Here is a 25,021-nt window from a genome sequence, read left to right on the forward strand (position 1 = left end):
GTTGTGTGATGTTACTGTGTCGTGTCGCACAGCTGATTTAAACAGGTTTTGATGCTGTCTTCCTACCGGTGGAGGCAGGACGACAGCGCCACCTGCAGTCCAACTTCCTCAGGACATTATCCCAGGTGTGTGAGAGTAACAAAGCCTCCTCGTCCCGGTTTATCATCCCGTGGGCACGTTTCCGTATTTCGATTGCCTCTTTAATCCAGCGACAGTGTTTGTTTTCCTCTGTCCCAATGATGTTTGCTCTGTCTCAGTCCAGAACGTGGTTCTCTCTTTTACAGTGCTCAGAAATGGCCGATTTGAGTCGTTCCTGTTCTGTTTTGCTGTTTCCTTCTCGCATGCTGTTCTATGTTCCTTTTTTCGTGTACTGAATGCCCTCCCTTTTTCTGCGATATGTGTCTGAAAAAAGAACCTAATTACATAAACTTACATTGCACTGCTTGGCCACTGTAGTCTTTGCATCCCAAAGAGCATTTTGCCAAGTTTTTGCAACAGTTATCCTCTCTGCAGTTTTGGGAATGTTGCTGATAACGGTGGGAACTCCAGAACATTTCTTACTGATGGTGCGACATGCTCCCAGTTCGGTGAAGAAAGTAGAGCTTGAATAAAAGGTATCTACAAACAATAGGCGAGTTTCAGCTGAAGTCACTGTTATTAAAAGCCTGTGTTGCATGCTGGGAAATATTTGGTCGGAGGCAAGAAACAGGATAGCGTCAAACACAGTGCGTAACCTTGCGTATTTATCCCTGATAATGGTAAATTCCTGCTACATTATCGAATGCACAAGTAGAAGCACGGAAGAAGGAAAATGTCTTTTTCGTATTCTGAGTGAAAAGAACCACTAACGGTGAATTAAACGGCTTTCAAACATTCGCAGAGCAAACGTAGAAGATCCTAGCAAACCGTGGACTCCAACAAGTTCAACAACGCATCGAGACTCTTGGAACCTCCTCATCTTTTCTGCTGTGAATGGCCCAGGAGTTTCCACCAAGTCATTGTGGATATCGTCGAAGTGAATATTTGGCCAGGTAGTTGGCGATTCTGACCAGAAATTTGGTTTGGTCCACCTTTTGTCGGGGTTGAAAAGGGTGATTTGTCGTCCATCGATGCTTATGACCAATTTCTGTCAAATCGTCTTGGGTTCTCTGCCGTTAGAGTGGATAAATAACCGGGATCAATACCCTTTACGTGCTTTCTCGCTCCGTCCGTCATGTTGAATTAGTGTTTCTTGCCGCCGACCAAAATAATTCCCAGCATGCAACGCGCTTTTGTCAACTATGAAACTCACCTATATGTAGACACTGTCAAGAAGATGGAGGGGTAAAAGTCCATCACGGAGGAGGGGTGTTGTTTTTGCCAGTATAAATGATAAATGTTATTATGATATTGTTTCATGTTAATTCTATCCTTTGAGGCAACTATTCTTCCCTCAATAGGAATGTTTTTATCAGGCTGAAAACGATCCATACCAGCCACTTGGATTTCTGTGTTTAGTGGTTTTAACTTGAACAGTCTGTCATAGTCTGAGACGCCTCTCTTCCGGTCGTTGTCTTCATCTTCCGCAAGGTCAATAAGCTGGAGAGACCACAAAATGGCCTCGAATCTGGCTCGAGGCATTGTGTCACTGGGTAATGATGATTTATACGGTTAAGCACTTCCTCCAATACTCCGGTCGTTCGCGGAGCTCGGAGAGGCCAGTAAAAATGTAAAAGTCCTTTTATGTTGAGAGGGTTCCAGCTTTCTCTTCTGTGCATTCGGGATAATGGTGTTGACAAGTGTGGAGGGAAAAGGAAAAAAAAAAAAACATCTGAGAGAGCTGCAGTTTAAAAGCTGGTGGTACTTTTGAACAGTTTCTAAACATGTACGGTTGAACGGTTCTTTGACGAAGCTTCAGATCCCATAAAAGAGCCGAAAGAACAGTCCAGGAGGAGGAAGTGTCCAACAGGTCCAGGGTGTTTGGACGATCGGAAAAATGAAGCTCTTTGTTTGTCTTCATTTGTATTTCTCCAGCGATCATGAAGAAGAAGAGCTGTTGTTTTAGGCAAATTTCCAAACTGATCCCTCTTATGTTTCTAGAGCACCACTACTGCAAAATAAAAGATAGACAGTCACTAATCTGCGTTTACGTTCCTGTTGTAGAATAATGTCCCATAATTTCGGCGGCAGATTGAACGAGCGGCTTGATGGCTTTTGAAGTGAAGTCATTCACTTTCAGACTCTCATCTGTTCAAAGTGATCAGAGCATTGCACTTATAGATTATACGCAAGCCAAAAGTGTGATATCATTTTCTTTTTTAAATTATGATGATGATTTAAATGTAGCTCAGAAAATGATTTGCAGAATGAAACTGCCACACAGGAAGTAGTATTTATAGTGATAATCTGTAATCAGGGTAGCCACGGGGTTTTAAAAAGGTCTTAAATGTCATGTTCCTAAATGAAGGCCTTAAAAAGTCTTGAATTATGTTGTCCAAGTCTTATTTTTTTCACAAAAGTCTTAATTTCATTAGCCCATTTTTTGTATACTCAACCAGGCTGCAGTGGAATGTTAAATGGAAGGAGGAAAAAAAAAAAAACGTGATGTGAATGAACGTCTAATTTGGAGTATGCGCACGCACGTAGGTTTAATCCACAGCGGCTCTGAGATTCTAGATATAGTACCTGCAGTTGGTTGGTCATTATTAGAATTGGATCTGGTGTTTTTCGCCCACATAATTGGTCTTAATTTTCATTTAACTGGACTTAAAAAGGTCTTTAAAAAGTCTTAAATTTGGTGTAGTCAAACCTGGGGTGGGACCAAATGCAGTAGAGCCGAGAGATGAGAATGTGAGCGGTCAGCGGTAGCAGCGGTGGACACTTGTACCTCAGGTGAGTCGGTACAAATGTCCACCGCATTAAACGAACGCAGAGGAAACTATAAAAGGTTGATGTGTGAGTGTTTGGAAGACAAACTCAATCAGTTCTGTCGTGGCCCACACAAACTTCCATATTCCCGGTGCCTCTGCTGGTGTGGACTTGCATCGTGGGGCTCTGGAGCTGTTTCATTGTCACATGTTTAACTTTTTCCCACACTCCGCTTTGCTGCCTGATAATGAGGCAGAGACTGCAGACTTTACCCACACTGGCAGTGCTTTTAAATGCCACAGAGGTCACAGATTGGTTCAGATGCCCTCACCATTTATGTATTTGTACCGTCCCACTCAAGCCTCCAGCAGTGAAATACAGCCCCACCTGGATACGCCCACTTGCGCTTAGTCCTAAGATTGAGGGCAAGATCGGGCCCAAGGTGTTCTAAAATCTTTGACCGGTAGTGTATTTGGGCCTGGTCAAGCAGAAGTAAACAACAAGGCCAAAAATTCAAGTTAATGCATCTGATATAAAAATGTATTGAACAGATACATATGTACTCTAGTTTATGAAACTGTTTACCTTTTTTCTGTACCATTTTTGGTTCTAAAGTTACATACGTTTTAAACAGACCATGTATGAAACATGGAACAAAAATTATTTCCCAAATTTCAAAGACCTGAAAATCATGTAAATAAATGGATGTATTTCATCATATCTTGTGTTATTCCATCTTTGAACTGTTGATGAAGGTACATGATTTTAAAAAAAAAATGTATTTAAAATGATAAAAATTTGCTTGGAAGGACTGACATATTTTATAGAAATAGTTTCTTTTCATTTTGAAGTAATATTAAAGTATTCGGAAGAAAAAAGCTGACAAATTATGTAAAATCATGCACCTTCTACTTGTTTGCACAATTTTCCCTCCGTTACTTTTCCCTCTGTTACCATGACCTTTCTTAATAAAAAATCTCATGACTCAAAAAGTAAGAGGTTTTTCAACCTAATCTTGTACCATATGGTAGAAAACTATATGAAGCAAATATTCAAACCAGTTTGTTAAGGATATGTAAGTGAGAACCAAGAGTTATCACTGTTTGTATTTATTGCCCAAAAAGTGCTGCATATTTCATTCCCTCCGTTACCGACATGAGTTTTTAAATTTTTTGTCAACAGCTTGAAAGAATATCACAGGTTTAACTTTACCCTGTTGGAGTGTAACTCTTTCCTACATTCTGATACTTTACTTATTATATTATACTTTACAATTTCAATACTTATTATTACCATTTTTTTTATTCTCTTTGTCATTATAATATATTGTGATGTGTCCGTCCTACTGTGTGTCCAAATCAAATACTTAAGACTGCAAACCATTTAAAATTAACTTGTCTTTCAAATGTTTAAGAGAGTCAAAATCAGATGCGGTGTTCATTTATTTATTTCATTTTTTTCAGAACAAGAGCCCACCTATAGACACTTCCTACACTTTGTCTACTTGTGCGTAAGTGTCATTACAGACCGGCCCTTCAGGAGAACTCGAGAGCTCTCCAGTCTGGTGCAGTGCGGGAAGTGCTCATTTAATGCTGTGAAGAGCTCTGGGACTTCGGGTTAGACTAACACACATCCTAACATGTGCATTTACGCCGCACCAAGGTCACCGCTCAAGTCGTATAGTGTCTAAAACTGCGAGCTTTTTATGTAGCTATAGGGTTTCTCTTCTCCCTGTGTCTCTGTGTGTGGTGAGGTGTCCTTTGGGTGCTCCGGTTACCCACAGTTTAGCCGGAAATATGTACGTATTCCACAAAATACGTACTGTAAACCAAGAAATTAAAATACTAGCTTTAAAATTATCCTTCAAGACCCCCAGAGTGTCCAAATGGGGTAAAACAAGTTTGAAAATATAGTGATTCTCTAGGTTTTTTTGAGCTATAAAACCACCTGTAATTGAATAAATATAAAGTAGAGCTGTTTAATGTCATACTGTGGAATATTCCAGGCACCACAATGACATCTCCATAGAAACAAGAAAGTAGGTTGCTATAAGATTGGTAAGATCATGGTCACAGTTTTACATTTTAAACATTTTCAAGCAACGAAATTTGAGAGAAGACTGAAAGCTGAGCTGCCAAATTAAAAGCACTGTACTGTACCTGCTTTTTACGGTCTTAAAGGTGCATGGTGTAACTTTTCTGGTGGTATTAAACCTTTCTATCTTCATGGAGACCAAACTATACCAAGTTCCAGGTCAGATCTGTGGAAAGGCGACCCCGCTCACAGTCAGAATGGGTGTTTTTCTAGGTATTTTTGAGCTATAAAAAGCAATAAATTGACTAAATAATTGACTAAATAAAAGGTAGAGCTGTTTAAAGTCATACTGTGGAACATTCAAGGCAGAGCAATGGCATCTCCATAGAAACAAGCAGGTGACGAATCCCCAAACAAAAAGTGAATGCACCTTTTAAAGAAATAAAAAAACAGAAAGAGTTCATTTAAAACAGTTTGCAGTGGTTATTCCTCACTCACCTTATACATTCTGAACATTATAATTATTGACTGCAATTGTTTTATATTGGCTCTCAGTTTTACCAACAGTTGACATGCTAACAGCGCACTTCCTGATAATCGAATCATATAGAACAGCGGTTTTCAACAGATGAGAACACCAAAGAGCCACTGGGGAGGCATGACACAAGCGGACTAAACCAGGACTGAACCAGGACTGAACCAGGACTGAACCAGGACTGAACCAGGGACTGAACCGGGACTGAACCAGGACTGAACCAGGAGTACTAAACCAAGACTGAACTGGGACTAAAACAGGCTTAAACCAGGAGGAAACCAGAACTGAACCAGGACTGAGTTTCGGGACAGGCCTGATGTAGTGGGGTGACTGAGGGCAAAAGTTTAGACCTTGTTTAGTCCTGGTTTAGTAATTTTTTTTTTTTTTTTTTTTTTTTCCTGGTTTAGTCCTGGTTTAGTTTTGGTTTAGACCTGGTTTAGTTCTGGTTTAGTCCTGGTTTAGATGCGGTTTAGTCCTGTTTTGTTTTTGTTTTTTTTCTTCCTGATTTAGGCCTGGTTTAGTTTTGGTTTAGACCTGGTTCAGACCTGGTTTAGACCTGGTTTAGTCCTGGTTTAGACCTGGTTTAGTTCTGGTTTAGTCCTGGTTTAGATGCGGTTTAGTCCTGTTTTGTTTTTGTTTTTTTTCTTCCTGATTTAGCCCTGGTTTAGTTTTGGTTTAGACCTGGTTTAGACCTGGTTTAGTCCTGGTTTAGTCCTGGTTTAGACCTGGTTTAGACCTGGTTTAGTCCTGGTTTAGTCCTGGTTTAGTCCTGGTTTAGACCTGGTTTAGACCTGGTTTAGTCCTGGTTTTAGTTCCTGGTTTAGAACCTGGTTTAGACCTGGTTTAGACCTGGTTTAGTTTAGACCTGGTTTAGTCCTGGTTTAGTCCTGGTTTAGACCTGGTTTAGTGGTTTAGTCCTGGTTTAGAACCTGGTTTAGAACCTGGTTTAGACCTGGTTTAGACCTGGTTTAGACCTGGTTTAGACCTGGTTTAGTCCTGGTTTAGACCTGGTTTTAGACCTGGTTTAGACCTGGTTTAGACCTGGTTTAGTCCTGGTTTAGACCTGGTTTAGTCCTGGTTTAGACCTGGTTTAGTCCTGGTTTAGTCCTGTTCACTGATGTTAAATGTTGCCTCAGTTAGGTTTGCACAAAGTTGGAAATTATTGCTGTTGCAAAAATCGTTCATGAATGCACTTTACAAAAAATGAAAAAAACTATATAAAAAATGTATATATTATCAGTCGTATTGTCAGTATTATCATCATTGCAGGAACACAGAAGATGCATTAATTTTAAAGGCCTGTGTGGGGGAGGACAGGAGGATGGGCTTTTGGGGAACGATGAAGTTTAAAAACCCCTATAGACAATAAAAAAAAAGCTTTACAATAAGACGCAGACTGTACACATCGATCTCATCTTGGTTTTACAAAATATCAGTTCTGGGGCAATTGGGGTAGTTTTTTTTTTCTTATGGAACACATGGAAATCAAAGTGGGTTAGCAGGTTGTTCCCTCATCAGAGAACAAACCTGGAGTTATATTTAGCTTTAGTGTTGCAGATTACGTTCATCCTTAATCCTTACATCTCCCCTGAGCGCTCAGAAATCACAATCATTTTCCTCGTTATGAAAACAGCTCAGAAACCCATAAGTCCATGAACCGTCACTGGACTAACTCAGCATTCCTGTGGACAGATTGAGACCGCTGCATACATATTAATATCAGCATGACGGCACTGTTACTAAATAGATTCTAAAAAGCGCATTATTCATAGTTCACGTCTGTTAATGTCAGCAGAGGGGGTCTTACGTAAATCCAATCGCTTAGAAATGGGACCTTGCTTTTAAAGTGGACTTCCCGAGCCATATAAAAAAAAGAAAAACACGATATAAGCGCCCGGGTGACCAAAAGCACGGTTACAAGCCAATAAAGACCATGAGGCATAATTAGGTCAGTGTTGTCTCCGGTGCGGTGAGGTTTTACTGCGACGCGTACGCCCCGCTGACTGCGCTCTCTGTTGCCGTGCGGTCGCGACGGACTGAAGGCAGATTGCGGAAACTGCGATCCCAGGACAACGTGTTCGGGATTCACGCTCTGGTCGGGAGTTCACGTAATAGATTAGGCATGTTCAAGAAGCCTTATTGGTAGACAACAGAGGGATTTCACACTACGACCACTTCCTCACGCATATCACTTTCTCATGCTTTTGGATACCACTTTCTCGTGCTTTTGATACAACTTTCTCGTGCTTTTGATACCACTTTCTCCTGCTTTTGATACAACTTTCTCGTGCTTTTGATACCACTTTCTCATGCTTTTGGATACCACTTTCTCGTGCTTTTGATACCACTTTCTCGTGCTTTTGATACCACTTTCTCGTGCTTTTGGATACCACTTTCTCGCACCTTTGATACACTTTCTCGTGCTTTTGGATACAACTTTCTCGTGCTTTTGGATCCCACTTTCTCGTGCTTTTGGATACCACTTTCTCGTGCTTTTGGATACAACTTTCTCGTGCTTTTGATACAACTTTCTCGTGCTTTTGGATACCACTTTCTCGTGCTTTTGGATACCACTTTCTCGTGCTTTTGGATACCACTTTCTCGTGCTTTTGATACCACTTTCTCGTGCTTTTGGATACCACTTTCTCGCACCTTTGATACCACTTTCTCGTGCTTTTGGATACAACTTTCTCGTGCTTTTGGATCCCACTTTCTCGTGCTTTTGGATCCCACTTTCTCGTGCTTTTGATACAACTTTCTCGTGCTTTTGGATACAACTTTCTCGTGCTTTTTGATACCACTTTCTCGTGCTTTTGGATACAACTTTCTCGTGCTTTTGGATACCACTTTCTCGTGCTTTTGGATACAACTTTTCTCGTGCTTTCTTTGATACACTTTCTCGTGCTTTTGGATACAACTTTCTCGTGCTTTTGATACCACTTTCTCGTGCTTTTGGATACAACTTTCTCGTGCTTTTGGATACCACTTTCTCGTGCTTTTGATACACTTTCTCGTGCTTTTGATACAACTTTCTCGTGCTTTTGGATACAACTTTCTCGTGCCCTTTGATACCACTTTCTCGTGCTTTTGGATACAACTTTCTCGTGCTTTTGGATACCACTTTCTCGTGCTTTTGATACAACTTTCTCGTGCTTTTGGATACCACTTTCTCGTGCTTTTGGATACAACTTTCTCGTGCTTTTGATACAACTTTCTCGTGCTTTTGGATACCACTTTTGCGTGCTTTTGGATACCACTTTCTAGCTGCTTTTGATACCACTTTCTCGTGCTTTTGGATACCACTTTCTCGTGCTTTTGATACAACTTTCTCGTGCTTTTTGATACAACTTTCTCGTGCTTTTGATACAACTTTCTCGTGCTTTTGGATACAACTTTCTCGTGCTTTTGATACCACTTTCTCGTGCTTTTGATACAACTTTCTCGTGCTTTTGATACAACTTTCTCGTGCTTTTGGATACCACTTTCTCGTGCTTTTGGATACCACTTTCTCCTGCTTTTGATACAACTTTTTCGTGCTTTTGGATACCACTTTCTCCTGCTTTTGATACAACTTTTTCGTGCTTTTGGATACCACTTTCTCCTGCTTTTGATACAACTTTCTCGTGCTTTTGATACCACTTTCTCGTGCTTTTGGATACCACTTTCTCCTGCTTTTGATACAACTTTCGTGCTTTGGATACCACTTTCTCCTGCTTTTGATACAACTTTCTCGTGCTTTTGGATACCACTTTCTCGTGCTTTTGATACAACTTTTCTCGTGCTTTTGGATACCACTTTCTCGTGCTTTTGATACAACTTTCTCGTGCTTTTGGATACCACTTTCTCGTGCTTTTGATACAACTTTCTCGTGCTTTTGGATACCACTTTCTCGTGCTTTTGGATACCACTTTCTCGCGTCCTTTTGATACCACTTTCTCCTGCTTTTGATACAACTTTCTCGTGCTTTTGATACCACTTTCTCGTGCTTTTGGATACCACTTTCTCGTGCTTTTGATACAACTTTCTCGCACCTTTGGATACCACTTTCTCGTGCTTTTGGATACCACTTTCTCGTGCTTTTGGATACCACTTTCTCGTGCTTTTGGATACCACTTTCTCGTGCTTTTGGATACCACTTTCTCGTGCTTTTGGATACCACTTTCTCATGCTTTTGATACAACTTTCTAGCGCCCTTTTATACCACTTTCTCGTGCTTTTGGATACCACTTTCTCGTGCTTTTGATACCACTTTCTCGTGCTTTTGGATACCACTTTCTCGCACCTTTGGATACCACTTTCTCGTGCTTTTGATACAACTTTCTCGTGCTTTGGATACCACTTTCTCGTGCTTTTGGATACCACTTTCTCGTGCTTTTTGATACCACTTTCTCGTGCTTTTGATACAACTTTCTCGTGCTTTTGGATACCACTTTCTCGTGCTTTTGATACCACTTTCTCCTGCTTTTGATACAACTTTCTCCTGCTTTTTGATACAACTTTCTCACTTTCTCGTGCTTTTGATACAACTTTCTCGTGCTTTTGATACCACTTTCTCGTGCTTTTGGATACCACTTTCTCGTGCTTTTGATACTACTTTTTCGTGCTTTTGGATACCACTTTCTCGTGCTTTTGATACAACTTTCTAGCGCCCTTTGATACCACTTTCTCGTGCTTTTGGATACCACTTTCTCGTGCTTTTGATACACTTTCTCGCACCTTTGGATACCACTTTCTCCTGCTTTTGATCCCACTTTCTGCTTTTGATACCACTTTCTCGAGCTTTTGGATACCACTTTCTCGTGCTTTTGATACTACTTTTTCGTGCTTTTGGATACCACTTTCTCGTGCTTTTGATACAACTTTCTCCTGCTTTTGATACAACTTTCTCGTGCTTTTGGATACCACTTTCTCATGCTTTTTGATACAACTTTCTCGTGCTTTTGATACAACTTTCTAGCGCCCTTTGATACCACTTTCTCGTGCTTTTGATACCACTTTCTCGTGCTTTTGATACAACTTTCTCGTGCTTTTGATACCACTTTTTCGTGCTTTTGGATTCCACTTCTCGTGCTTTTGGATACAACTTTCTCCTGCTTTTGATACAACTTTCTCGTGCTTTTGATACCACTTTTTCGTGCTTTTGGATTCCACTTTCTCGTGCTTTTGATACCACTTTCTCGTGCTTTTGGATCCCACTTTCTCGCGTCTTTTGATCCCACTTTCTCGTGCCTTTTGGATGCCGCTTCCTCATGCTTTTGGATACCGAAGCTATCTGCACTGGGTAAGTACATTTGCGAATTACCAGGAGTGTGCAGGGGTATTTTATTCTGAAAATACACTAATCTGTCAGCTCTGTGTATCTGATTTCCTGTTTTGCTGGTGTGATTTTGTCAGCTTGACGTCAGAAACCGCTGCGGTGTCCGGCAAAGATAGACTTGTTGCAGATTCTTTCAGTCACTCACACCCGCGCACGCACCGTACCAAGGTCAGTGTGGCAGGGTGCAATGGATTTTATTGACTTTCTAAGGGTCTGTCCACACGACAATGGTGAAGTTTGTATTCGTTTTGGTCGTTTTTCGTCCTCACGGAGCAGGCTAAATGACTCAAACATGCACGGACGACGTCTTAAACCTCTTCAGACGTGTTTTTGATGAGGGAACAAGTTTGTAACACGATAAAGAGCTCGCAAAAGTGGATTTTTCGTAATGCATCCTCTCTAAAGTGTCGTTATTCTCTCCACACCTGATGGGGAGAAGCTGCAGCCATTTTGAGTTATATCCCACCTGTAATTTTTCAATCATCAATTTTTCAAACATGCGCTTTATTTCATTTCCTGTTCACATTCTGTGTGTGGAATCCTAACTGTCCTCCCTCCTCTCACCTTCTTTCTCTACTTCACTTCTTCCCTCGTTTCTCCTCTCTCTCTCAATCCTCTTCTCTCCCCTTCTTTCCTCTCTCCTCTTCTCTTTTCTCTTCTCTACTCTCCCCTTCTTTCCTTTCTCCTCCCTCCTCCTTCTCCCTCCTCTTCTCTTCTTTCCTCTGTCCTCCCTCTCTCCCTCCTCTTCTCTTCCCTCCTCTTCTTCCTTCTCTTCCCTCCCTCCTCTACTCTCCCCTTCTTTCCTCTCTCCCTCCTCTTCTCTTCCCTCCTTTCCCTCTCTCTTCCTTCTCTCCTCTCCTTTTATGTCCTGCCCTCGCTCCTGTTCTTCCTCTTCTCCCTCTCTCTTCCTTCTCTACTCTCCCCACCCTTCGCTTTTCACCCTCTCTCTCCTCCTCTTCTCTTCCCTCCTCTCCCTTTCTTTCCTCTGTCCTCCCTCCTCTCCTCTTCTCTTCTCTTCCCTCTCCTCTACTCTCCCCTTCTTTCCTTTCTCCTCCCTCCTCCCTCTCCCTCCTCTTCTCTTCTTTCCTCTGTCCTCCCTCTCTCCCTCCTCTTCTCTTCCCTACTCTTCTTCCTTCTCTTCCCTCCCTCCTCTACTCACCTCTTCTCTCATCTGCCCTCCCTCTCTCCCTCCTCTTCTCTTCTCTTCCCTCGTCTCTCCTCCCTCGCTCTTCCCTCCTCTACTCTCCCCTTTTCTCCTCTCTTCTCCCTCTCTCCTTCCTCTACTCTCTGCTTTGTTCCTCTGTCCTCCCTCTCTCCCTCCTCTTCTCTTCTCTTCCCTCGTCTCACCTCCCTCGCTCTTCCCTCCTCTACTCTCCCCTTTTCTCTTCTCTTCTCTCCTCCCTCTCTCCCTCCTCTACTCTCTCCTTTGTTCCTCTGCCCTCCCTCTCTCCCTCCTCTTCTCTTCCCTCCTTTCCCTCTCTCTTCCTTCTCTCCTCTCCTTTTATGTCCTGCCCTCGCTCCTGTTCTCCCTCTTCTCCCTCTCTCTTCCTTCTCTACTCTCCCCACCCTTCGCTTTCCTCCCTCTCTCTCCTCCTCTTCTCTTCCCTCCTCTCCCTCTTTCCTCTACTCTCCCCTTCTTTCCTCTCTTCTCCCTCCTCTTCTCTTCTCTCTCCCTTCTCTACTCTCCTCTTCTTTCCTCTGTCCTCCCTCGCTCCCTCCTCTTCTCTTCCCTCCTGTCCCTCTCTCCTCTACTCTTCTCTTTCCCTCCTCTCTCTCCTTTTTCTACTCTCTCCTTCTTTCCTCTGTCCATTCTCTCTCCCTCATCTTCTCTTCTCATCCCTCCTCTACTCTTCCGTGCTTTCTCCTCTCCTCCCTGGCCCCCTCCTCTTCTTTCCCTCTCTCTTCCTTCTTTACTCTCTCCTTCTTTCCTCTGTCCTCCCTCTCTTCCTCCTCTACTCTCCCCTTCTTTCCTCTTTCCTTTCTGTCTACCTCATCTTCTCGTCCCTCCTCTCTTCCCTCTTCTCCCTCTCTCTCCCTCCTCTATTCCCCCATCCTCCTCTTTCCTCCCTCTCTCTCCCCTCCTCTCCTCTTCCCTCCTCTCCTCTCCCCTTCTTTCCTCTCTCCTCTCTTGCTCCCTCCTCTCCCTCACTCCTTTCCTCTCCCCTCCTTTCCTCTCTTCTCCCTCTCTCCCTCCTCTTCTCTTCCCTCCTCTCCCTCTCTCTCCCTCCTCTTCTTTCCTCTCTCCTCAATCACTCCTTCTTCTTTTCTTCCCTCCTCTCCATCTCCCCTCTACTCTCCCTTTCTTTCCTCTCTCCCTCCTCTTCCCTTCTCTTCCTCTCACTCTCTCTCCCTCCTCTATTCTCCCCTTCTTTCCTCTCTCCTCCCTCTCTCCCTCCTCTTCTCTTCCCTCCTCTACCTCTCTCTCCTACTCTCCCCTTCTTCCCTCTGTTCTTCCTCTCTCCCTTCCCTCCTCTTCTCCTCTGCTCTCCCCTTCTTTTCTCTCTCCTTCCTCTCTCTCCCCTCCTCTCTCTCATCCCTCCTTCCTCTCCCACTTTCCCTCCCTCCCTACCTCTTTTTTACTCATCACTCCCTCCCTCCCTCCTTCACTCTCTCTCCTACCTTCCTTTTCATTTCTTCCCTCCGTCCGGTCTGATAAGCCTGATCATAATGTCCAGTTAATGCGTGCAGAGTATTGATTCTCTCCTCCTCCTCCTCTTCATCCTCCTCTTCCTCCTCTTCCCTCTCTTCTTTCTCGTCTTCCTCTCACACGGGGATGAAGGGCACTGAGGCTCTATTTATTCTTTTCATTAGGAGCGTTTGTTTCCGAGCTCAGGTGATCTATTTCTCTTCACCTCTCCTCTCATCCCTCTCTTCACCTCTCCTTTCTTCATCTCTCCCCTCATCCCTCTCTTCATCTCTCCTCTCTCTTCACCTCTCCTCTCATCCCTCTCTTCATCTCTCCTCTCATCCCTCTCTTCATCTCTCCTCTCTTCATCTCTCTCCTCTCATCCTCCCTCTCTTCATCTCTCCTCTCATCCCTCTCTCCCTTCTTTCATCTCCTCTCTCTATCCCTCTCTTCACCTCTCCTCTCATCCCTCTCTTCATCTCTCCTCTCATCCCTCTCTTTACTTCTCCTCTCATCCCTCTCTTCATCTCTCCTCTCATCCCTCTCTTTACTTCTCCTCTCATCCCTCTCTTCGTCTCTCCTCTCATCCCTCTCTTCATCTCTCCTCTCTTCACCTCTCCTCTCATCCCTCTCTTCATCTCTCCTCTCATCCCTCTCTTCATCTCTCCTCTCATCCCTCTCTTCATCTCTCCTCTCATCCCTCTCTTCACCTCTCCTCTCATCCCTCTCTTCACCTCTCCTCTCATCCCTCTCTTCACCTCTCCTCTCATCCCTCTCTTCACCTCTCCTCTCATCCCTCTCTTCACCTCTCCTCTCATCCCTCTCTTCACCTCTCCTCTCATCCCTCTCTTCACCTCTCCTCTCATCCCTCTCTTCACCTCTCCTCTCATCCCTCTCTTCACCTCTCCTCTCATCCCTCTCTTCACCACTCCTCTCTTCCTCCTCTTCACTTCTCTTCACCTCTCCTCTCATCCCTCTCTTCACCTCTCCTCTCATCCCTCTCTTTACTTCTCCTCTCATCCCTCTCTTCACCTCTCCTCTCATCCCTCTCTTTACTTCTCCTCTCATCCCTCTCTTTACTTCTCCTCTCATCCCTCTCTTTACTTTTCTCACCCTCCTCTTCACCTCTCCCCTCATCCCTCTCTTCACCTCTCCTCTCTTCATCTCTCCCCTCATCCCTCTCTTCATCTCTCCTCTCTTCATCTCTCCCCTCATCCCTCTCTTCATCTCTCCTCTCTTCATCTCTCCTCTCTTCATCTCTCCCCTCATCCCTCTCTTCATCTCTCCTCTCTTCATCTCTCCTCTCTTCATCTCTCCTCTCATCCCTCTCTTGACTTCTCCTCTCATCCCTCTCTTTACTTTTCTCATCCTCCTCTTCACCTCTCCTCTCATCCTTCTCTTCACCTCTCCTCTCATCCCTCTCTTCACCTCTCCTCTCTTCATCTCTCCTCTCATCCCTCCTCTTCCCTTCTCTTCTCATCCTCCTCTCTTCATCTCTCCTGTCATCCTCCTCTTCACCTCTCCTCTCATCCCTCTCTTCACCTCTCCTCTCTTCATCTCTCCTCTCTTCATCTCTCCTCTCATCCCTCCTCTTCCCTTCTCTTTTCATCCTCCTCTCTTCATCTCTCCTGTCATCCTCCTCTTCACCTCTCCTCTCTCTCTTCATCTCTCCTCTCATCCTCCTCTTCACCTCCCCTCTCATCCCTCTCTTTACTTCTCTTCTCATCCTCCGCTTCACCTCTTCTCGCATCCCTCTCTTCAACTCTGCTCTCATCCTCCCCTCTTTTCTCTCCTCCATCTCTTCCTCTCCATTCATCCTTCTCTTCTCTCCTTCAGCTCTTCACCTCTCCTCTGTTCCTAATCTCCACCCTCTCATCCTCCTCTTCACCTCTCCTCTCATCCTTCTCTTCATCTCTCCTCTCCTCCCCCTTTTCACCCCTCCTGTTATCCTCTTCTCTCCTCACCTCTCCTTCCTCCTCTCTCACTTCTCCCCCTTTCTCTTCACTCGTCCTCTCATCCTCTACTCCTCTCCTTTCTCTTCTCTCATCTTCCTCTCCTCTCACCCTCCTCTCTCACTCTTCTGCCCATTCATTTTCTTTCGTTTCTCCCTTCCCTTTCTCCCTCTCCTCCTCCTCTTCTTTTCCCTCTCTTCACCTCTCCTCTCCTCCTCCTTTCCTCCTCTGACCCGCCCCTCTCTCTTAGTCTCACATATTCTTGTCATCTCTCCTCTGTTCCTCCTCTCCTCTCCTCCTTTCTCTCTCCCTTTCATCTCACCCTTTCATCTCTCCTCCTCGCCTCTCCTTCTCTCCTCCTCATCTCTCCTCCTCCTCTCTCCTCGTCTCACCACTTTCCTCGTCTCTCCCTCTTTCATCCTCTCCTCGTCTCTCCTCTTCTCCTCCTCTCTCCTCGTCTCACCACTTTCCTCGTCTCTCCCTCTTTCATCCTCTCTCCTCACCTTGTTGTCTCTCCTCTCCTCCTGGTCTCTCCACTCTTCTCCTCGTCTCTCCCCCTCTCCTCTTCTCGTCGTCTCTCCTCTCCTCCTCATCTCTCCTCCTCGTCTCTCCCTCTCCTTCTCTTCTCGTCTCTCCTCATCTCCTCCCTCTCCTCCTCGTCTCCTCCCTCTCCTCCTCGTCTTCTCCCTCTCCTCCTCGGCCCCCCCTTTCCTCCTCGTCTCCTCCCTCCTCCTCTCCGTCTCTCCCCCTCTCATCTCTCCTTCTCCTCCTCGTCTCCCTCTCCACTTCTCCTCTCCTCCTCGTCTCGCCCCCTCTCCTCCTCATCTCCTCCTCATCTCTGCCCTCTCCTCTTCGCCTCTCCTCCTAGTCTCTCCGTTCTACTCCTCGGCTCTCCCTCTCCTCCTCGTCTCCATCTCTCCTCCTCTCCTCCTCCTCGTCTCCCTCTCTCCTCCTCCCTCCTCGTCTCCCTCTCTTCCTCCTCGTCTCCCTTTCTCCTCCTCGTCTCCCTCTCTCCTCCTCTCCTCCTCCTCCTCGTCTCGCTCTCTCCTCCTCCTCCACGTCTCCCTCTCTTCCTCCTCGTCTCCCTCTCTCCTCCTCTCCTCCTCCTCCTCGTCTCCCTCTCTTCCTCCTCGTCTCTTCCCTCTCCTCCTCATCTCCCTCTCTCCTCCTCCTCCTCGTCTCCCTCTCTTCCTCCTCGTCTCTTCCTCTCCTCCTCGTCTCTTCCCTCTCTCCTCCTCTCCTCCTCCTCGTCTCCCTCTCTTCCTCCTCGTCTCCCTCTCTCCTCCTCCTCCTCGTCTCCCTCTCTCCTCCTCTCTTCCTCCTCGTCTCTTCCCTCTCCTCCTCGTCTCCCTCTCTCCTCCTCTCCTCCTCCTCCTTGTCTCCCTCTCTTCCTCCTCGTCTCCTCTCCTCCTCGTCTCCCTCTCTCCTCCTCCTCCTCCTCCTCTCTCCTCCTCCTCCTCCTCGTCTCTCTCTCTCCTCCTCCTCTCTCCTCCTCTCCTCCTCCTCTCCTCCTCTCCCTCTTCCTCCTCCTCGTCTCTTCCCCCTCTCCTCCTCATCCCTCTCTTCTCCGTTGGCAGGTGCAGTGCGTGTGGACAGGAGCCAGCGTGTGCACAGCTGCGGTCGGAGGCAGGTGTCAGACACACGTTAGAACATCCATTCACATCGTTGACCTTTTCAAAGCCACGAACCAATCGACAGGTGTTTTTTTTTTCTGAGAAGAAACGTCTCCATGGAAACGCCTGCAGCAAAACCTTCCACAGTAAACCTTTACGAATGAAGTCAAGCCAAATATATGTTTTACTCAGATCAATTTCGGCGTTGATTCATTCACAATTAAAGCGTCGTGGTGTTTTCACTCTGGATCACGGTGTGTGGCCTGAACATGGACGACCTTGGGCTGACCTACACAGTCTGAGGGAAAGTCAAAGCGCTTCAACTGGGGAAAAAAGTGCTCAGATTAGGGCTGGGCGATATGGATCAAAAAATATATCTCGATATATTTTGCTATATCTCGATATACGATATAAATCTCGATATATGTTCAAGAAAACATAACCCCCTAAAACTGAAAACTGCAAAAACAAATCTGCCAAATTCCACAAGGTCCTTTTTTTTTTAAATTGAAGTGTAAGAGGTCGACAGTTTAACATTTAAGAACATTTAAGATTACAAAAAACCCTAATTACATAAATAATAATTTAACTGTAAAATAAAAGAAATAATACATATTTTCTTCTTTTCATTCATAAATAAAACAACTCAACACAAGTTCATCTTTGCATTAACTCTGTTATCCAGAACCAGAACCATGAGCTCATTTAGCAGAAGAAGCTCAGGATGTTCCTTATTTCAATAGATCCATGTTCTTATCCAGCAGTGAGGAGCTCTGAGGTTTAATCCCACAATCCACTGCAGATCAAACCCAACGTTTCCAAACACTATTGTACAAGTGACACTGCAGCAGATTATTAATTTAAATATTCTGCATAAATAAACTTTACATTGCTAAACTTTACAATATATAAAACATAACGACTCTAGAGCCACATCAGCCCGTTTGAGATAATAATGTGTTTAATGCAGTTTTGCGCACGTGTGTTTACATTTTACAGAAACGAAACTTAAGCGCATGGCTCATTTGCATAAACAGCACTTCTCACGCAGCTCAGCTCGTTTAGCTTCTTTCGGGCTAAAGGACGCGACTCGGTGGAATATGAGGATGTGCTGCTGATGGTTTTGTCTGTAAATGGTGGAAAAGGTTCGTGGTGCTGGAAGTTTTTCACTGGCACCAACTTTCAGCGTTCAGAGGAGTGAAGGAGACACGAGCAAACAACAACATCAGGGAGGCGGAGGCGACGAGAGAGAAGACAAACAAGTGAAGCGACGAAATTAGAATTGAATATAAACATTATATCGATATATACGATATGTCAGAATTCATATCGAGTTTAAAAACTATCTCGATATATTTAAAATATCGATATATCGCCCACCTCTAGTCTCAGATCATGGATTTGTATGAATGGGAAGGTGAGTCTGGGTCTGTCTGTGCAGACTGCAGTCTTATGTGAAAACACTCAGCTCATTGTCTACATTTAAAGAGGAGGTATTTTACCTTTGACCGGTTAATACCCCACGTGTTAACATGAGATCTACTTTACAGATCTACAACATTAGAGATTAGAGTAAAGTCTGAGTTTGGCAAGAAGGCTTTTCAATGTTATGCTCCTTCAGCATGGAACTTTTTACAAAATGATTTGAAGTTAAAGGAGCTGGTCTCCTTAGACTCTTTTAAACTGGAATCTGGAATCCTCTGGGTGTAATTGTTTTTAACTATCTTTGAATTTGTGTTGATTGTTCTGTTTTACTGAATGTATTGTATGTATGTTTTTATATGTTTTGAACCTGTTTTGTGGCCTCTTGGCCAGGACGCTCTTGAAAAAGAGATTTTTAATCTCAATGAGACTTTTTCCTGGTTAAATAAAGGTTAAATAAATAAATAAATAAAAAAGATCACAATCATGATACCTTTTATTTTGTGGCTTGTCAAAGTCTGATCCCGTCAGATCTCAGAAGCTCAGCAGGACCGGACCTGGTCAGAACTTGGATGGGAGACACTGACAACACCAGGTGCCACAGTGGAGCTTCAGTTGGAAAAGCTGTTGTTGTGTCTTTAGGCAAAGCACTTCACCCACATTGTATAGTATGAAAGTGGTGTGTGCGTGAGTGATGGTGGTGGTCATAGGGACCAATGGTGCAGATTGGCAGCTGCGCATTGCATCAGTCTGCCCCAGGGCAGCTGTGGCTACAATAGTATCTTACCACCAGCAGCTGTGAAGTGACTGAATAATGCTGAATAATGCTGAATAATGCTGAATAATGCTGAATAATGCTGAATAATGCTGAATAATGCTCTGTAAAGCGTCTTTGTGACATAAGTCTGTGAAAAGCACTGTATAAATAAAAAAGTCATTATTTACTTATTGTTTTGAAAATGCTATATTCACCAAATACACATTATTGACATGTTTTATATGTTTCACTTTTATGCCTTCCCCCATTCTGAGCATTATTAGAACACAATCAGCGTGCATCCTGCTAATGAAACTCCTGCACATCAAGAGAGTTTAAGTACATTTATCCTCCACGTACGTCTCTCAGTTTAACATTGACTCACAGCAGTTATAGTAACACAATCATCCCTCATTCTCTTGACATAACATTGGCACTTTTATCTAAACTGTGTCATATTGTTGTGTAACCGGTGTCTACTGGTCTTCAGAGTCTCACTACACCTGCTTAATATAAACCTCCTCTTTTGGAAGCAGAGTCAAAAGGGGCTTGAACACTCAAAGATCAGACTCTTTCAAATCCCCCCGGGCCCCTGTTACTGATGGTAAATAAACTTCTCCTGCTTAACACGTCCAGTTGGTCTCCGGACTTTTACTTCCACTTTTTCTTGGACAAGCTGAAAACTTCTTCATGTTCTGTTTTGATTCATACCTGTGAGAGAGAAACGACTCAGACGTGATGGGCGACGTCTAAAACCTCTTCGGGCGGGTTTTTGATGAGGGAACAATGTTCAAACATGACAGAACAATCCCAGTGTCATTCGTTCATTCATTTTTCAAAATAAATTCAACAATAAGAAAATGAAAAAACAACTCTTTTCTTCATTATTTGTCTCCAAAACGAAAATGAAAAAAAAAAAAAAAAAACAGATAACGATTCTTTTTGACAGTTTTTGATTTTGAGTTTCAAATGAATAATGGAAAAAAACAGATAATGGCCGTTTCCTGTTTCCATGACTTGCCGGACTTTTGTGCCACATACGGACTTAACCAGGACTGAATCAGGACTAAACCAGGTCCGGGATCAGACCGGGACTAAGACCAGGACTTTGACCTGGACCAGACAAAGACTGAGTCCGGGACCAGGACCGGGACCAGACCAGGACTAAGGTTGGGACCAGACCAGGACCAGACCGTGATTGAGACTGGGACTGAGACCGGGACTAGACCGGGACCGAGAGTGTGACCAGACCAAGACTGAGACCAGGACTGAAACCGGAACCAGACAGGGACCAGACCAGGACTGACGCCGAGACCAGACCAAGACCAGACCTGGACAGAGACTGGGGTCGAGACTGGGACCGAGTCCGCGACCAGACCAGGACTGAGACCGGGACCAAGACCAGACCATGATTGAGATCGGGACCAGATCTGGACTAGACCGGGACCGAGACCACGACCACGACAAGACCAGGACTGAGACTGGGACCAGACCAGGACCAGCCTGAGACCAGACATTAACTGAGACTGGGACTAAGACAGGGACTGAGACCGGGACCAGACCGGGACCTAGACTGTGACCAGACCCAGACTGAGACCAGGACTGAAACTGGGACCAGACTGGGAGCAGACCAGGACTGACGCCAGGAACAGACCAAGACCAGGCCATGATTGAGACCGGGACCAGACAGGAACTGAAAGTGGGACTGAGACCAAGACTGAGACTGGGACTGAGACAAGGACCAGACCGGGACCAAGACTGGGACTGGGACTGAGACCGCGACCAGACCAGGACTGAGACCGGGACCAGCCCGAGACCAGACAGGAACTGAAAGTGGGACTGAGACCAAGACTGAGACTGGGACTGAGACCAAACAAGGACTGAAAATGGTTTAGTCCTGGTTTAGTCCTGTTTTAGTCCTGGTTCAGTCCGTATGTGGCGCAAAAGTCCGGCATCACAGTCACGAAAGTCACGGAAACTTTATCCATTTTTTTTTCCATTTTTCATTTAAACACAAAATCAAAAACTGAAAAAACGAATCTTTATCCGTTTTTTTATTTTATTTTAGTTTTGGCAACAAATAATGACGAAAACAGTTGCTTTTTTGTTTTATTATTGTTGGTTTTATTTTGAAAAACGAACGAACAAATGACACACAGATTTAGAGCTTTAAATTAATTTTGCAATAACAGCTCCTTTTTTTTAAATGTTGTATTTTGGTTCTCAAGTCAAATAACAGAACCAGCTCCTCACTTTGGGTTGCCAGATCCCGCGACTAAAACCAGTTTGTAGTCCTCCAATAAGAACGCGGCGCAGTAAACTCACATTCGCTCCCGACTGCGTTTTTAAACCATCAGAAACACGTCGCCTTTCCTATCTCCTCTCACCCATTTCCTTAAGTGCTTAGCTCATCCCGTCATTACGATAAAGAAAGGCCCCGGCGCTAAGAGCAATGCTTTCTCCATTAATTCCCGAGTCTTTAAAGCGCGATTCCACGTTCTCGAGCGCTTATTATTCCGCGGGCCCAGAGTTGAGTTATTGTGCGGCGTCCATCTGTTTTCCATAAGGGCAGATGCTAAAAGCTTTCATCAACATAAGAAGTGCACTTTAGCGGCGCGGTGGTGAATTCAAATGCAGGCGTTTGTACAGGCGAGCAGGACGGACGAGGCGCGTCGGCTGCGGGGGAAAAGCCAGAGACGTTTCAGAGTCGCTGTGGTTTAGACTGAGGTGAGGGGCAGGTCAGATTTCTGAGGTGGAGTTTGTTGGTTTAAAGGTTCGATAGTAAACAAAATGTACTCGTATGTGTTTAAAGTCGTGTTATAATGTTGTTTTCTCCTCAAAAAACAGACCTGGAGTTGTGTTTTCTTAGTCTTGGTTTAGTCCTGGTTTAGTGCTGGTTTAGTCTTTGTTTAGTCCTGATTAGTGCTGATTTAGTCCTGATTTAGTGCTTGTTTACACCTGGTTTAAACCTGGTTTAGACCTGGTTTAGACCTGGTTTTAGTTCTGGTTTAGTCCTGAGTTTAGTCCTGGTTTAGACCTGGTTTTAGTCTGGTTTAGTCTGGTTTTAGACCTGGTTTAGTCTGGTTTAGTCCTGGTTTTGTTTGGTTTACTGGTTTAGACCTTTTAGTCCTGGTTTAGTCTGGTTTAGTCCTGGTTTTAGTCCTGGTTTAGACCTGGTTTAGTCCTGGTTTAGTCCTGATTTTGTCCTGATTTTGTCCTGATTTAGTCTGGTTTAGTCTGGTTTACCTGGTTTAAACCTGGTTTAGTCCTGGTTAGTCCTGGTTTAGACCTGGTTTTAGTCCTGGTTTAGACCTGGTTTAGTCCTGGTTTACTGTTTTAGACCTGGTTTAGTCCTGGTTTAGTCCTGGTTTTTAGTCCTGGTTTAGTCCTGGTTTTGATCCTGGTTTAGAGTCCTGGTTTTAGTTCTGGTTTAGTCTTTTAGACCTGGTTTTAGTCCTGGTTTAGTCCTGGTTTAGTCTTTTTGTCTGATTTAGTCCTGGTTTTAGTCCTGGTTTTGACCTGTTTAGACCGGTTTAGGTTTAGACCTGGTTTTAGTCCTGATTTTAGTTCTGGTTTAGTCTGTTTAAGACCTTTTTAGTCCTGGTTTAGACCTGGTTTTAGTCCTGGTTTAGTCTGGTTTTAGTTCTGGTTTAGTCTTGGTTTAGACCTGGTTTAGTAGTCTGGTTTTTAGTCCTGGTTTAGTCCTGGTTTAGTCCTGGTTTAGTCATGGTTTTAGTCTGGTCTTAGTCTTGGTTTAGTCCTGGTTTTAGTCCTGATTTTAGTCTTTTTACCTGGTTTAGACTGGTTTAGACCTGGTTTAGTTCTGGTTTAGTCTGGTTTTTAGTCCTGGTTTAGACCTGGTTTTAGTCCTGGTTTTAGTCCTGGTTTAGTCCTTGGTTTAGACCTGGTTTAGTCCTGGTTTTAGTCCTGGTTTTAGTCCTGGTTTAGACCTGGTTTTAGTCATGGTTTTAGTTCTGGTCTAGTCCTGGTTTAGACCTGGTTTAGACCTGGTTTAGTCCTGGTTTAGTTCTGATTTAGTGCTGGTTTACACCTGGTTTAGACCTGGTTTTAGTCCTGGTTTAGTCCTTATTTTAGTCCTGGTTTAGTTCAGATTTTTAGTCCTGATTTTAGTTCTGGTTTAGTCTTCGATTAGACCTGGTTTTAATCCTGGTTTAGTCTTGGTTTAGTCCTGGTTTTAGTCCTGGTTTTAGTTCTGGTTTAGTCCTGGTTTTAGTCCTTTAGCGGCGCGGTGGTGAATTCAAATGCAGGCGTTTGTACAGACGAGGCGCGTCGGCTGCGGAGGAAAAGCCAGAGACGTTTCAGAGTCGCTGTGGTTTAGACTGAGGTGAGGGGCAGGTCACATTTCTGAGGTGGAGTTTGTTGTTTTAAAGGTTCGATAGTAAACAAAATGTACTCGTATGTGTTTAAAGTCGTGTTATAATGTTGTTTTCTCCTCAAAAAACAGACCTGGAGTTGTGTTTTCTTAGTCTTGGTTTAGTCCTGGTTTAGTGCTGGTTTAGTCCTGATTTAGTTTAGTCTGGTTTAGTTGTTTACACCTGGTTTTAGTCCTGGTTTAGACCTGGTTTAGACCTGGTTTTAGTCCTGGTTTTAGTTCTGGTTTAGTCCTGGTTTTAGTCCTGGTTTAGTTTTCCTGGTTTAGTCCTGGTTTTAGTCCTGGTTTAGTCCTGGTTTTGGTTTAGTCCTGTTTTAGTCCTGGTTTAGTAGGTTTAGTCCTGGTTTAGTCCTGTTTAGTTTGGTTTAGTCCTGGTTTTAGACCTGGTTTAGACCTGGTTTAGTCCTGTTTAGTCCTGTTTAGTTTTAGTCCTGGTTTTAGTCCTGGTTTAGTCCTGGTTTTAGTCCTGGTTTTAGTCCTGGTTTAGTCCTTGGTTTAGACCTGGTTTAGTCCTGGTTTAGTCCTGGTTTAGTCCTGGTTTAGTTCCTGGTTTAGTCCTGGTTTAGTCCTGGTTTTAGTCCTGGTTTAGTCCTGGTTTTAGTCCTGGTTTTAGTCCTGGTTTAGTCTTGGTTTAGACCTGGTTTGAGTCCTGGTTTAGTCCTGGTTTAGTTTCCTTTTGTTTAGTCCTGGTTTAGTCCTGGTTTAGTCTGGTTTAGTCCTGGTTTTAGTCCTGGTTTAGTCCTGGTTTTAGTCCTGGTTTAGTCCTGGTTGTGGTTTTAGTCCTGGTTTAGTCCTGGTTTTAGTTTTTAGTCCTGGTTTAGTTCCTGGTTTAGTCCTGGTTTTAGTCCTGGTTTAGTTCTGGTTTATAGTCCTGGTTTTAGTCCTGGTTTTAGTCTGGTTTTAGGTTTAGACCTGGTTTAGTCCTGGTTTTAGTCCTGGTTTAGTTTCCTTGTTCCTGGTTTAGTCCTGGTTTTAGTCCTGGTTTTAGTCCTGGTTTAGTCCTGGTTTAGGTTTTAGTCCTGGTTTAGTCTGGTGGTTTAGAGTCCTGGTTTTAGTCCTGGTTTTTTAGTCCTGGTTTAGTCTGGTGGTTTAGACCTGGTTTAGTCCTGGTTTTAGTCCTGGTTTTAGTTTTTAGTTTTTAGTCCTGGTTTAGAGTCCTGGTTTAGTCTGGTTTAGTGTTTAGTCCTGGTTTAGTCCTGGTTTTAGTCCTGGTTTATTCTTCGTTTAGTCCTGGTTTATTCTTCTTTTAGTCCTGGTTTTAGTCCTGGTTTAGGTTTTAGTCTGTTTAGTCCTGGTTTTAGTCCTGGTTTAGACCTGGTTTTAGTCATGGTTATAGTTCTGGTTTAGTCTTGGTTTAGACCTGATTTAGTGCTGGTTTACACCTTGTTTACACCTGGTTTAGACCTGGTTTAGTCATGGTTTTAGTTCTGGTTTAGTCCTGGTTTTAGTCCTGTTTTAGTTCTGGTTTAGTCCTGTTTAGACCTAGTTTAGCCTGGTTTAGCCCTGGTTTAGTCCTGATTTAGTC

General features: G+C 44.1%; 1 protein-coding gene across 1 annotated transcript in view; it reads right to left on the bottom strand.

Annotated features, from left to right (window-relative positions):
* Positions 1-25,021, bottom strand: part of brinp3a.2 (bone morphogenetic protein/retinoic acid inducible neural-specific 3a, tandem duplicate 2) — a 250,612-nt gene that overhangs the window by 146,109 nt on the left and 79,482 nt on the right. Inside the window, exon 6 of the mRNA XM_055165148.1 lies at positions 12,681-12,722. Coding sequence (XP_055021123.1) covers positions 12,681-12,722 — 42 coding nt within the window. The remainder of the gene's footprint in view (positions 1-12,680; positions 12,723-25,021) is intronic.

The sequence above is a fragment of the Boleophthalmus pectinirostris genome, unplaced genomic scaffold (assembly GCF_026225935.1).
Source record: "Boleophthalmus pectinirostris isolate CB_2022bp ecotype Guang Dong unplaced genomic scaffold, ASM2622593v1 HiC_scaffold_7, whole genome shotgun sequence".
NCBI lineage: Eukaryota > Metazoa > Chordata > Actinopteri > Gobiiformes > Gobiidae > Boleophthalmus > Boleophthalmus pectinirostris.